A 12,446-nucleotide genomic window follows, 5' to 3' on the forward strand; every position below is an offset into this window, starting at 1 on the left:
TGTATGAGTGAGTGAGTGAGTGAGTGAGTGAGTGAGTGAGTGAGTGAGTGAGTGAGTGAGTGAGTGAGTGAGTGAGTGAGTGAGTGAGTGAGTGAGTGAGCAAGTGTTGAGAACTGCCCTTGCTTGGTGTCTTGCCATTGGACCATTGGACCAATTAGATGTGCCATTACAGCATCACAGGGCCTGAGGAGCATTGGGAACCAGACAAACAGCAGGGCTGGCAGCAGTCACAGATACACAGTCACAACACTTAGTGTATGGCACCACTAACACACAGTCAGAGTGCAGACACATGTTCACAACAACACGGTGCCACAGAACAAGGCCGCAGACAGTTAAAGCTATGGCTCCACATTGTACTGGACTCAAAAGATGTTTCATTTAATACACATTTAAGAGACAAATTGATTAAATGTGATTACATGTACATTTCCAATTATTACTGTATACACAAATTCAGTAGATTGCTGTAGATTTTTGCAAATTTGACCCAATGCACTGCAACGATTCAGTCATTCTATCTATATCTTTCTTGCTTGAGCATATGGAGGTAATGTTAAACCTGCACTGGACAGTTTCAAATCCCACTGAGCAGTGGTTTTGAATCACATGGGCTTCATCACCTGGAAATCTTATAACAACAGACTAGCTATGTTTTCTCTTGTTAGATCTAAATGTACGCTTTGAAGTGGGATTTTAAGTCCATATTTCCCTCAATGGATTTATTTTGACTAATATATTGAGTTACTTCACTGTTTATACATTCCAGGCTAAGAAGCTTTCACATACATCAGTACAAGCTGCTGGATGTACTGAACCACAAGCAAAATGTTACATAGACAAAATAAATCATCAAACTGCAAAATCATATGGTAGAATTTGTTAAAGGTCATTTAGCAAAACAGACACTGGTATAACATTACTGAACAAAATGGATAATGACTTATTATCACTTATGAAGGTGGTAAATACTTTTTATAAAAGGATAAACTATTCTTTTAAAACATAAAATTATGATTTGATATTTGATAATGGAGTTGTGGGAGGAGAGATGCGTGCTCTCCATAACAGCATATAAAACCATGTCTCACACATTGCTAATGTGTTGTGTTGATTCACAAATAATGCTAATTAGTTTTTTTTTGTGTTTAATCATTTAAATTAACATAGCTTGATCATGTTGTTATTGTTATAAGCACCTCGCTACCTCATAATAATATACCTCATAATGTTACCCTCTCTGGGTTAAATAAAAAAATAATTGTGCTCAATAGGTGACTGTTTTCTAAGAGTGTAACCTGTACAGCCGATTCATGCCAAAAGGACAACGCCATGCTCACAGCATGTAATAGTAACACACACACGCACGCACACACACACACACACACACATATTTAGCTCACTCTGAAAACAAACTCTTACCATGTGAAGAGTAATACCTGTGACATGTGTCCAGCAATTCTGGCTGTTTTGTGTTTTCAAAGTGATGAGGTTTTTTTCCAAAGGAGGAGATGGTCTTATCTAGACAGCTGATGGATGTAGTCACTAATCTTTTGGAGAGAAGAGCGTGAGAGAGAGGGAGAGAGAGAGAGAGAGAAAGAGAGAGAGAGAGAGAGAGAGAGAGAGAGAGAGAGAAAGAGAGAGAGAGAATGGGGAATTGGGAGAGAAACATGACAGTAAACAGTCTTTATGCACAACCCCTCTTGAGAAACTGAAGGGCTGATTCAACGCTATTATGTAAAACACTTACCTTTTATAATCACATTATATAGAGGACCTTCTTCAGTCTATCAATTGGAGTAATTTACCTTCCATATGTGCTCTGCCATATTTTCAGGAGAGCCACTATGGAAATGATGTGAATGTTTTCCTATTAGATAAATAAACAAGGGACATCAAGCCCTCAATCGCAGTTACTGTGTGGCAAATCAAAACCAGATATTACTTGTTCATTACAGATAGCTCATCAAGCAGGTGTGCCCTTCATAAACACATTTCAATAACAACATTTTAATATTGGCTCTAACACCAAGAGCAGCAAGCATGTAAACAACTACCAATCAAGCAATGCTCTGAAGACTTGAGAAATTCACATAACACTTAGACCCAGTCACGCCACAGTCTCATGCTTTAGACATTTAACACTTGTTCCTTTTATATAACATCATCACACACATGACTAGCACATAAAGTGTGGAGTGTTTCACAATGGAGGTATTCAGTGAGTGTGATACAGGAGGATCTATACTGAGCTGACCAAATATTGTGCTCATATTCTAGCTAAGCAGGGGCTATAAATAGACTGCTCGTGTTCACACAACAGCCTCTTTTTTTACCACCGCTGGATATATTTGGCAGCTTTTGTGATCAAGAGGCAAGCGGAAGAATGAGCGACAAGAGAAAGAATGTCTATTAAAAGCATAGGCTCACCTCCCACTCCTCCCTACAGTAACATGCTCGACTCCAGCTCAAGGATCATGTGGACTGGTAGTGGATTTCTATGTGTTCTTACTGCCTGTTGTTACGTTGCCTGTTTCTATTTTTTCTCACTGTGCTAAATTCGTGAATGTGTACGGCCTTGTGTGTACCATCTGTGACCAGCAGGATAAAAACATATAACCATTGTCCTGATCACAGGAAGTAACATCTGTGTGACTCCGCAGACATTACAGATGATCAATGACTCTCTATAGATGCCATCTAATATTTGCACCAGATATGTGACTGATGTTGCTGTATGCTTCAAGGGGTCATCTGTGTGTTGTTGAGCAGCACAACAGAGGCCAAGCAGCATGTACATGAGCTCCGGTATCACTGGCGCTACATGATGCAGGAGCAGCTGGCTTGTAAACGTGGGATGATGACACGAGCGAAGCATTAGCTGAGGTGAGCTTTCACTGGCACCTGCTGATCTTGGGGCTGTGAGAGGCATTACATCAGTGACACATGTTCCCGCTGTCTGCTTTCGGATGATGTCACAAAATGTCCCGTTTGTATTTGCTGTATTTGGAAGCGGCAAGGTGGCATGTTTGAGAAATCATTTGCAGGTGCAGCTCCCCACATATTTGACTGAGAGATTCAAACGCCTTATCTGCCCCGTGTCCATGTGTCCTGAAGGTTATAGGAGCCAAAATGTATGGAATGTATTACCTCACATTCTGTAAACAAAAGTACGCAAGAGCCTCGAAATCACTTCTTTTAACTAACCAGTACTGTCCTTTTGGACCGCTTACTTAATCTGAGTCCAATAAATATTTTTGCAATATTTTACTGCAATTTTTTAGTTTTGTGGTGTTCTCTCTATGTTGTCATTCTGGCAGTGATGATGTTCTGTATACTTGCATTCATTCTTTGAAAGATGTAACTATGTGTTTGTAATTTTGCTACCTGGAGAATGCCACTCTGCAAGCCCCTTGAGGGTTTTTCAGCAATTCTCCCTCATATTCCTCTGCACTTATTATTACTGGGTATTTTGAATTTTTGTATATGTGTAAATAAGCAAAAAATACAAAATAAAAAAGTGTATTTGCCTGTGTTTGGGCTGCACACGTTCCAGCACATGGGTGTGGTTTCATCTTATTTTACCTGTTCATTTGGGTGGAGGCGGGAGTTTTACACAAAGGGAGTTAGTAGGGCTCTGATATTTGTGGTTGACCGTCGTCATCGTCACAACATTATCACATCATATCACATCAGATATTGTTTATACTTATAGTGCAACAGCTGCTTTCAGCGTTTTTTGGTTTTCAACCAATAAAAAGTATTAAACTTCATCTGTACGCGTTACTGATACAAGCCTACCAAGTCTCTCAGCTGCCTTTTTTTTTGGATAGTCGTTGCTACGCCATCTAATGAATCTCATATATCTACAGTATATGTGCTGAGACACTAACAACACTATGTGATTTAGAGCTGTATGTTGAGATCTTCCACAGCAGCAAGCCTGTGGTAAAGTTGGTGGTTACAAGGAGTCTTCCTAAGCATGAGGCACCAGATGGGACCCAGATCTGGCTGTTTTCCTCCCAGACTCGAGTGCTAGCTGACTGCCCATAATGAGCCGATGAACAGACTGTGCAGCTGGGCTCCTCCTCTGCAATAATTAGCTCACTGAAAGCAATAACAATACTTTTAAAAGCTCATTACAACTACATGAAAGGCAGGTTTGACCACCAAGCTGGCCTACCTGAGTTTACTGAACATTTCAAAAAATGTTCTTCCTTGCTTTTTCAAATCTGTGCGAGCAAATATAACTACTGTACCTTCGATCAGAAATATACCGCAGTTATAGATAATTTATGAGAGCTCGTCGACAACACAGCGGCAACATTAGCAGAGGAGAGTCAGCTTCAAACTCAGTCGAGGAGCTCTTTTTCGTGGGTTGAATAATGTGTGCTGGGGTGTGAGTCAGAGTTGTTGAAGAGGAGGAGGAGAGTGGAGAAAGGTTGCATCCCAGTCATGGTGTTGCTCTACATTCAGTCTGCAGGGTGACCAGGGGCCAGTGCTACTGTATGGGCTGTAGGCAGCGGTGAATCACAGACCTGTTGGAACACTGTAATGGCACAGATTCTCCTCTAAAAAAACAAGCTCAAAGTCCCGTCCTGCTCCCCTAATTTGATCTTTCAGCTCACCCCCCTCCGCATACACTAAGAGACATTTATGCCTATTGTCATGACAACAACTAATTAGTATATACCACAGTCATGCAAGTAAGATTGAGTGCTACGGGCTTGTGCCGGTGCAGCGCTTCTGATTTAAATGTGGTTTCCCAGCTCCACAGTTTCCAGCTAAACACCGCCGGGGCTTTGAAGATTAGGAAGGTTAACCCAGGCCAATCCGTTAATGCAGCCTCTCTGAAGAATCTGAATTTAATACTATGACACCTTACATTTTTTAGAAGTGCATTATAGGCCTAATGCATTTGCATGGGTGAACATCTGAATGCATCTGAATATATTTTAATAGATTAAATGATTTTTTTTAGGGTAGTTCGAAGATCGAATTTCCACACAGGTATGAGTGCAGGCTGGTAGTGCTGCTAGTGGTCTTATTCATGTGTATGCACCAATAGAGTCACAGGAATATAAACACATGAGTCTAAAATAAGTCTGTTTCATGAGTTATTAAAGGAAAAAATCCTCTCTGCCACAGTTTAAAAACCAGTACGGCTGATTGCACCTCTAGACCAACAGTTTCCAATCTGTAGGTATATATGGTGTTATGTTTATCCACTGGTATGTGTTGCAATAGAAGTCAACCAAAGCCCCAACCAGCATTATGTGTCAACCTTCCAATGGCAAGAATATTATCCTTCATAACAAGGTGGCCAAAATATGGCGGTAAAAACACTTTCAGAAATCACTGACGCAACCGACGCTACAGACCTGCCCCTCAGAGCTCTCTCTCTCTCAGTGGAGCGTTTGTGCTGGTGGAGTTGACAACATGACAATCTCTAAAAGTATGCTGAGCACTTGGGAACGCACTTCAAACATCCAGTCAATCATTACATCACAAATCCAAATGACACAGAGGATGTGTGGGCTTCTGAAGGAGGCTTTTGGGGGGGACATGACACTTGAGGATATGAAGCGGTAGAGCTCCCTCTCTCTCTCTCTCTCTCTCATCATGGCTCGCGTTAGCATTGACGGATCTGCTCTGCGGAGAGTTGGCTTTGACGACGGACACACAGGTGTCTCTCGTTCCCTCTGTGCTGTCGGCCACCAATTTGTACTGCCTCCACACACACAGGTAACCGCGGATTAAAATAAACACTGACAGATATGACTGCACAGTCCACCTAGCAAACTTTTACCCATTAAAAAAAAAAAAGAAATATAGCCTAAATCTATGTGTAATTCTCCCAATCTATCCCACAGTCTTAATATTATGTTTTGTCCTACTTGAATAGTCCTGTCAGTGCTGTAATTTGTGATTCAGCTGAATGAGTGCCAGAGAGAAGCAGCGAGCTTCCTTCACCTCATCTGTACTCTTGGCAAAACCTGCTGTTACCATAGAGATACATTCTTCCAACCAGTCTTCATCTTGTCATACTTTTTCCTACTGACTTTGAGATTTCAGCTTTCCTTCTGAGCTCATTCTCAATCCAAACTCCTCGAACTCGGCTTACCGAAAAGTGAACTGAGATCATTTGTTTAAATTCCTGAAAGATCCGGATAAACTTTGTCTCAAAACTTCCTCGGTCTGGGTATAGATTAATCAAATGTGTGAAAATGCTCGCGGTGGTCTCATTATGACCACATGAACACAGTGGTGAGTTTGAACGCCAACCCCGGGGAGTGATAGCCATCTGTATGAGTGTATGCTACAGTAAGCACAGCGATGAAGAGAGACGGGCAAACAAAGACACAGCATTTCAGTGTCGTGACCAAGAATAGCACTCACTCCTGATAGACGAGATACAGCTGCTGCAGAAGCTTGCTGCAACCAAAGCTATCGCATCATAAACAAATCCTCGGCTGTAGCTTCAGCCAGTCAATCAATCAATTCATCAGGCAATAGTTCTAAACATGCAGAGATGTGGGGAAAATATTGCATTGTTGCAGTTCTGAGCTGTAAAGCAAAGACACTGTTTTCCTTCCTTCCTTGACCCAGTCATCCCCTTTACCCCCTTTCCCTTATCTTAAAACAGCACAGCACTTACTCAGAGGCAGCTACAGCTGACAGGTTTTTCTGCGAAGCTCCTTAGACACGGCACCTCCTCGTCCAGTAAGCCCGTTCATGTGGGGTCTCCCTCGGAAGCCACCAGTCAGAATGAGAGCTTCGCTGGTACATCAAATTCGGGGATGTCATCCTCACTGGGGAGAGAGCGGAGCCAAGGGGAGAGAGAGATGCACTGTGGCAGGGCAGAGAGCTGTGAGGCAGTGAGCGACTGGAGATTACTGCTTACAGAGAGACAGAGAGGAGGAGAGAGAGGGAGGGAGCGGAGTGCTACAGAGACATTGCATTGTAGAGTAATGCAGCAGACTGGTGGTGATCACATACTGTAGAGAGAGTGAGAGGAAGCTCTCGTTCTCTCTCTCTCACTCACTTCTCTGTCATCGGCTTACCCCTAACCACCACCCCCCACCACCCCAAACTCTTTCTTGCTCTCCCCTGTACTGCAGCAGCCGTCACTAATCACACTAATGAATGCAGCTAGACATACTGCGTGAACAGTCAGCGCCCGATAGTTAAAAAACTACTATACTGTAGGTTCATGTCAGTTACTTCCTAAATTGTGCAGCTCATTAGTGACTAAATACAATGACCCCTGCACCTCCTTTTAATAAGCGGCAGTGCTGCAGTCTAACAACTGGCAGAACAAGGATTTCATTACAGTTAAATTCTGCTTTCATCTGCAAGTCAACAAGAAAGAGAGCAATTTTAAAAAATAGTTGAATTTTATTATTGAAAGAAAGGCCTGCAAGCATTGAGGAAACTGTATTGTTAGAGTCATTCACATTTCATTGATTCTTTTCAGAGATTGACAAAACCCTATCTTCAGATAAGAGTTAACACTCAATACTGTCACAATTATGGGTTTACACTTAAATTATGCCTTCATTTCTATTGTATAGTTACTATTATGTTTCTTTTTACTTAGGTAACAAGAGCTTTCGTACAATCATAATGTCACTTAGACCCCTCCCCATCCATGGCTCTGTATTTCTGTAACCACTTATATTCAAAGTGATCACTGTGCCTTGTTGTACAGACTGTACTGCATGCATACTACAGGCAATCATCTGTAATAGCACTATAACAGAGTACACTGAGGTACTGTAACAGAATGTACACAGCAATGTAGCAAAGTAAAGAAGTCAATTGAAATATTATTGTCCCAGAGTAAACAGTAACACTGCATGTCATGTCACAACCTAACAAGGTCCCCAGTGTCTGACACACTACTTCAGCCTCACCTCAATTAGCTTGTTTTTATGCTAATGTAAGCCAAGTGACACATCACTGTAATACTGACTTGCAAAGTACACACGCACACACACACAGCCATATTACACACTCAAAGTAACAGATGGCAGAACCTGGCAAGCACAGTTATGTCAGTCAATCAATGAGTGTGAAAGTAATCAGTGGCCGACATAGAACAACTACTTAGTGACTGTTAATTAGAATTTTTACAATGACTGTAGCACTAAAAAAAGTTTGAGTGTCTTTGTACCTGTGACCTACGCTGGCCTGAGATCAGATTACACCTCCACCATCTCACCTTCATCTCTACCACTTCCCTCCTTTGAGGAACTGATTGAATTTGTCTCTTTTTTTGCACCTTGACTCTGGTGCTTTAATGGCATTTTTTAGCTCCGCTGCTTCAGACTTCTTTGACATGTGGCTCTATTACAGTAATCTGGAGAGAAAATCTGTGTCTGGACAAGCGCACATCCAGGAAGAGCCCTTAATGAAAGACTTCCCCACAACAACACGGGATGAGGTCATCACCTGCCAAAGAAACAGAATATCTGCCCAAAGCGTTTCAAAGGGACCCCGATGTAACCTAATATCTGTTTAGAGAGAAGCCAAGAAGTTTTATTTTGGATCCTTAAATATCCTCGATGTAATAATATGAGATGTCTTATAAATAGAAACTACTTTGAGCTTCCACACAATGCAGCATGTTGTTAGAGGTGAGGTATATGACTGCTTTCAGCCTGATACTTTTTTAAACCTTTCGCTGCCACTGTACTGTATCTCTTGTATCTACAGTAAAGTAAATGCAACAGTAAAGCAGAGTGTATCAGTAAAGGTTACAGTTCCTAATATAAAAATAATCTTTTTAAAGCCTGCATGAAGTATACTCAACACTATGAAAGCTACAAAGTTCATTTAAAGACAGTTTTTATATAACATTGTGTCATTTAGTATTTATGGTTTACTCAAATCAGTATAGAACAGGGTGAATTTTCACAGTGATTCAGAGTATTGGGTTGAGGCAGAGGCATCATACTGATGTTACCTAGCAACAAGGTATTGTATGTGTCTAAGGCCGATCCTGGCGTAATTCTCAAGTAAAGGAAAAAGGAAAATTACAAATCCTTTTCACTCACCATGAGCTGAGTCCAGGACTTTTACAATCACTTCCCAATCATTTATGTTACAAGCAATTCCACTCTTCCTACAGTGTGAAAATACTATACAGGTATTTTTTTGTGTGTGTGTGCTTTGTTCCTGCAAAAACAACAAATATTACTTATTTATTGATTTTAAGTAAATCAAATAGTGTAGTATGACAGAAGTATTTATCAGAGAGAAACTGAAATGATCACACAGAGCGGTACCTCTTGAGCAGGTGCCACAAGCTTTTCCAAGAAGTAGCAGTGTAAAAACACTGCCATCCACTGGCTAAAACACTGAAATATCTACTTCTCTCTCTTCTCTGTTCTGACATGTTGGTATAAGGTTAGGGCTATTAAGAGAAAAATACTGCAATCTAGAGGGTTTGAAGAGCCTGGTTTTGTTACATAACAGGCAGCCAAACCTTGCATTAGTTGAAAAAAAAAAAAAAAAAGGCAGAGTCATGCTTGTATGACTAAGGGTTGGTGTTACATAAGAGCAGTACACTCAGTACTGGAAAGAAGCTGCACTAGATACTGACAGTCAAGTGTCACTACTAAAGGAGCTTAATTTACTGTTTGAGGGAATTTAAAGTTGCTTACTCACTCGGTAAATCACACGAGTACCCCATGACAATATAGAACTCAAATTTGCCGACAAAGCTTTTGATGTTGTTGACAATCCATCACAGGCAGAAAGCTATTCATGCTCTCTGAGGGAAAATGTCTCTGTGATTGGTTGTAAATGCTGAAGCTCGGTAAACAACTGTACTACCGCGGATATAAACAAAGGCCAATTTTTTTCACATCATAACCATAACCACTCAGAAACACACAAACAGCAGCGTCATATCACATTCTGATCTGATCTGTGTGTTTTTTTTTTAATGCTATGCAGTGTAAGGGGGCTGTTTTTGTTAACCAATCATTTTGAAGGATGTGGGTGTGTAGTATATTCTTCTCCCACAGAGGGAGCTATAGTCCATAATATGGAGCAATAAAAAGTAGTATCAAGAAGAGGAAAACCAGTGTGATTAAAGTATACTATACTGGTGTTTGTTTGATTAACATTCTCAACAATGAGCTTCATACAATGCCTCTCAAATGTATTTCATAGACCAAAAAAGACATGAAACTGTACATCTTATTGTGCTTGTTGCGTGCAATCCTTAAACATGAAAGGTTTGTATTGTATGTAACTGAGGTTATTTTTGTTTATGTTGTTGTTATAACAGTAATTGTTTCCATAAATATTGTTTGGAAAAGAAATGATAATAAATATATATCTTGTACAAACTGTACACAATGATATAATGTGTTATGATGTGTTATTTTTACAGCACAAAGGTAGTTGTTGTTGTTTTTTTACGACTCAACACAGGCAGCATTACACTAATAAGGATAATGCGGGCTGTTACATTCATTCAGCTTAGCGGTTTATCAAAGCAGTGAGGTTTTGATGTGCTCAGAGGAAATCACCCATTATCTACGTACTGCGTGGACCCCCTCGGCCCCTGAAGCTAGGCGACGGTGGACCAGCAGGCTGTGACCCACTTCCTTTGTGCCTTCACTTTATCAGCTCAAGAGGCTTTGTTTATAATCATTCATCGCTAATACCCCGCCCCCAACATCCTAACCCTTCATCTCCACCCCTTCATCCCTCACACATACGTATCGGTACATCTGTGAGGAGCTTTACTGAGTAAATGAATTCCATGACCTTTGACCCTAATTAATGCCCTGGCTAAATTAGCCTCTTAAAATTGATAGAAAACGGTTTTTAATTTGGAGTGTTTCTTCATTTTATTTTCTCCTTTTGTAAAAAATATGAAGTCCATACACACTTCAGCAGTTAGCAGCTTTTGGGAGATACTTACACTGTATATACATTTGATGAATATAACTTGAATTATCTTGATGTTGTTGTCAGTCATTTGATCCCAATTCCTAACAATTTTTCTTCTTGAGGCTGGATACCTTCACCTTTATCTTTGGATAAAAATGACTGGAAGCACATGCTTTTGAATGGAACACTAGCCAGAGGGTATTTTCCTCATAAAAAGGAGGCATAACTAACTGTTAAGCAGGCATTCCCCCTCACATTGAGTCATGTACATTTGTCACAGATGCAATTATCTTCCTTAACACTTGTTTAGTAATTTTACATATTTGAGTTCATCCTATTTGATTCACATCAACATACATAGTACATAACAGTACATAACATACTTGCTCAAATAAAATATGCACAATAAACAAAAAAGAGAGAGATATGTAAGCGACTGCAGAGTATTTAGATATTGTCATTAAGATTTGCAATACCACAATGTAATAATACTTAACATGTACAGTACTTTATCTAGTATAAATACATGTTTATCAGGAAAAATGTAGGCTACTAAAGCTAGTTACTCTATTTAGCAGTAAAAGTACTCCTTGACCTTTGAAGTGATATAAAACGGGTTTAAGTTTAATGTTGTAGCTAGCTGGTGAAAGTGAACTCATTTTAATTACTTCTTATGCTGGTTGGTATATTTATCAATTACAGAGCTGTACTATCTGCAAGATAACTAGTAACTATAGCTGTCAAAGAAATGTAGTGGACTAAAACCTCAAATGTCCCTGTAGTGAAGTATAAAGTAGCATAAAATGGAAATACTCTAGTAACTAAAGTACTAGTACCTCAAAACGTTTCTTCATTGAGAATATGTAGCCTACAAGTGAAGATGTAAAATGCAATAATAAACTGTCTAGCATGAAAGACGGTATGCATACAATTGAAGGGAGAAATGTAACATTAACATTAAGGCTAATGTTAGCTTTACCGACTACTTACTAGACAACAAACTGCTAAATTGTTGGAACCACTGTGGAAGTAGTTGCAGCGACTCACCTGTTCAAACCACCGACTCACCTGTTCAGACCACCGACTCACCTGTTCAGACCACCGACTCACCTGTTTAAACCATGTTCACGTTACATAATGCGCAGTTAAATTTCTTTTACGGTTAAGGTTAGCTAGCTAGCCTTAAGTTAGCCTAATTAGTTTTGTTGCCGCCGTTTTCTTAAGTCAAAGCAGGTAAAATGATAAAAGGCAGCTAGGCTATAACCTTACTTTAACTCATTACTTAAAGGGAACAATTTATGCAAGTATTATTTACCGAAAAGCTAATTTTTACTGACTTACGAGCCATTTAAATTTGCGCTAAATTTGTTCACTTAACTTAGCCTACTTGCACCACCTGAACACAATTAGCCTTAATTACACTAGGCACAGTTAAAACATCGCAATAACTTTTTATGACTTTTTTTCGTACAGGTTACTATATCATATAATATAATATATCATGTTTAATAGCCTATTAGCCTATGAAATTATTC

General features: G+C 39.9%; 1 protein-coding gene across 1 annotated transcript in view; it reads right to left on the reverse strand.

Moving 5' to 3' along the window:
• LOC133978772 (citron Rho-interacting kinase) overlaps positions 1-8,230 on the reverse strand; it is a 42,849-nt gene extending 34,619 nt beyond the window's left edge. The window contains exon 1 of the mRNA XM_062417084.1: positions 8,225-8,230. Coding sequence (XP_062273068.1) covers positions 8,225-8,230 — 6 coding nt within the window. The remainder of the gene's footprint in view (positions 1-8,224) is intronic.
• Between the last annotated feature and the right edge of the window lie 4,216 nt (positions 8,231-12,446).

Source organism: Scomber scombrus, chromosome 4 (assembly GCF_963691925.1).
Source record: "Scomber scombrus chromosome 4, fScoSco1.1, whole genome shotgun sequence".
In the NCBI taxonomy this organism is placed as follows: domain Eukaryota; kingdom Metazoa; phylum Chordata; class Actinopteri; order Scombriformes; family Scombridae; genus Scomber; species Scomber scombrus.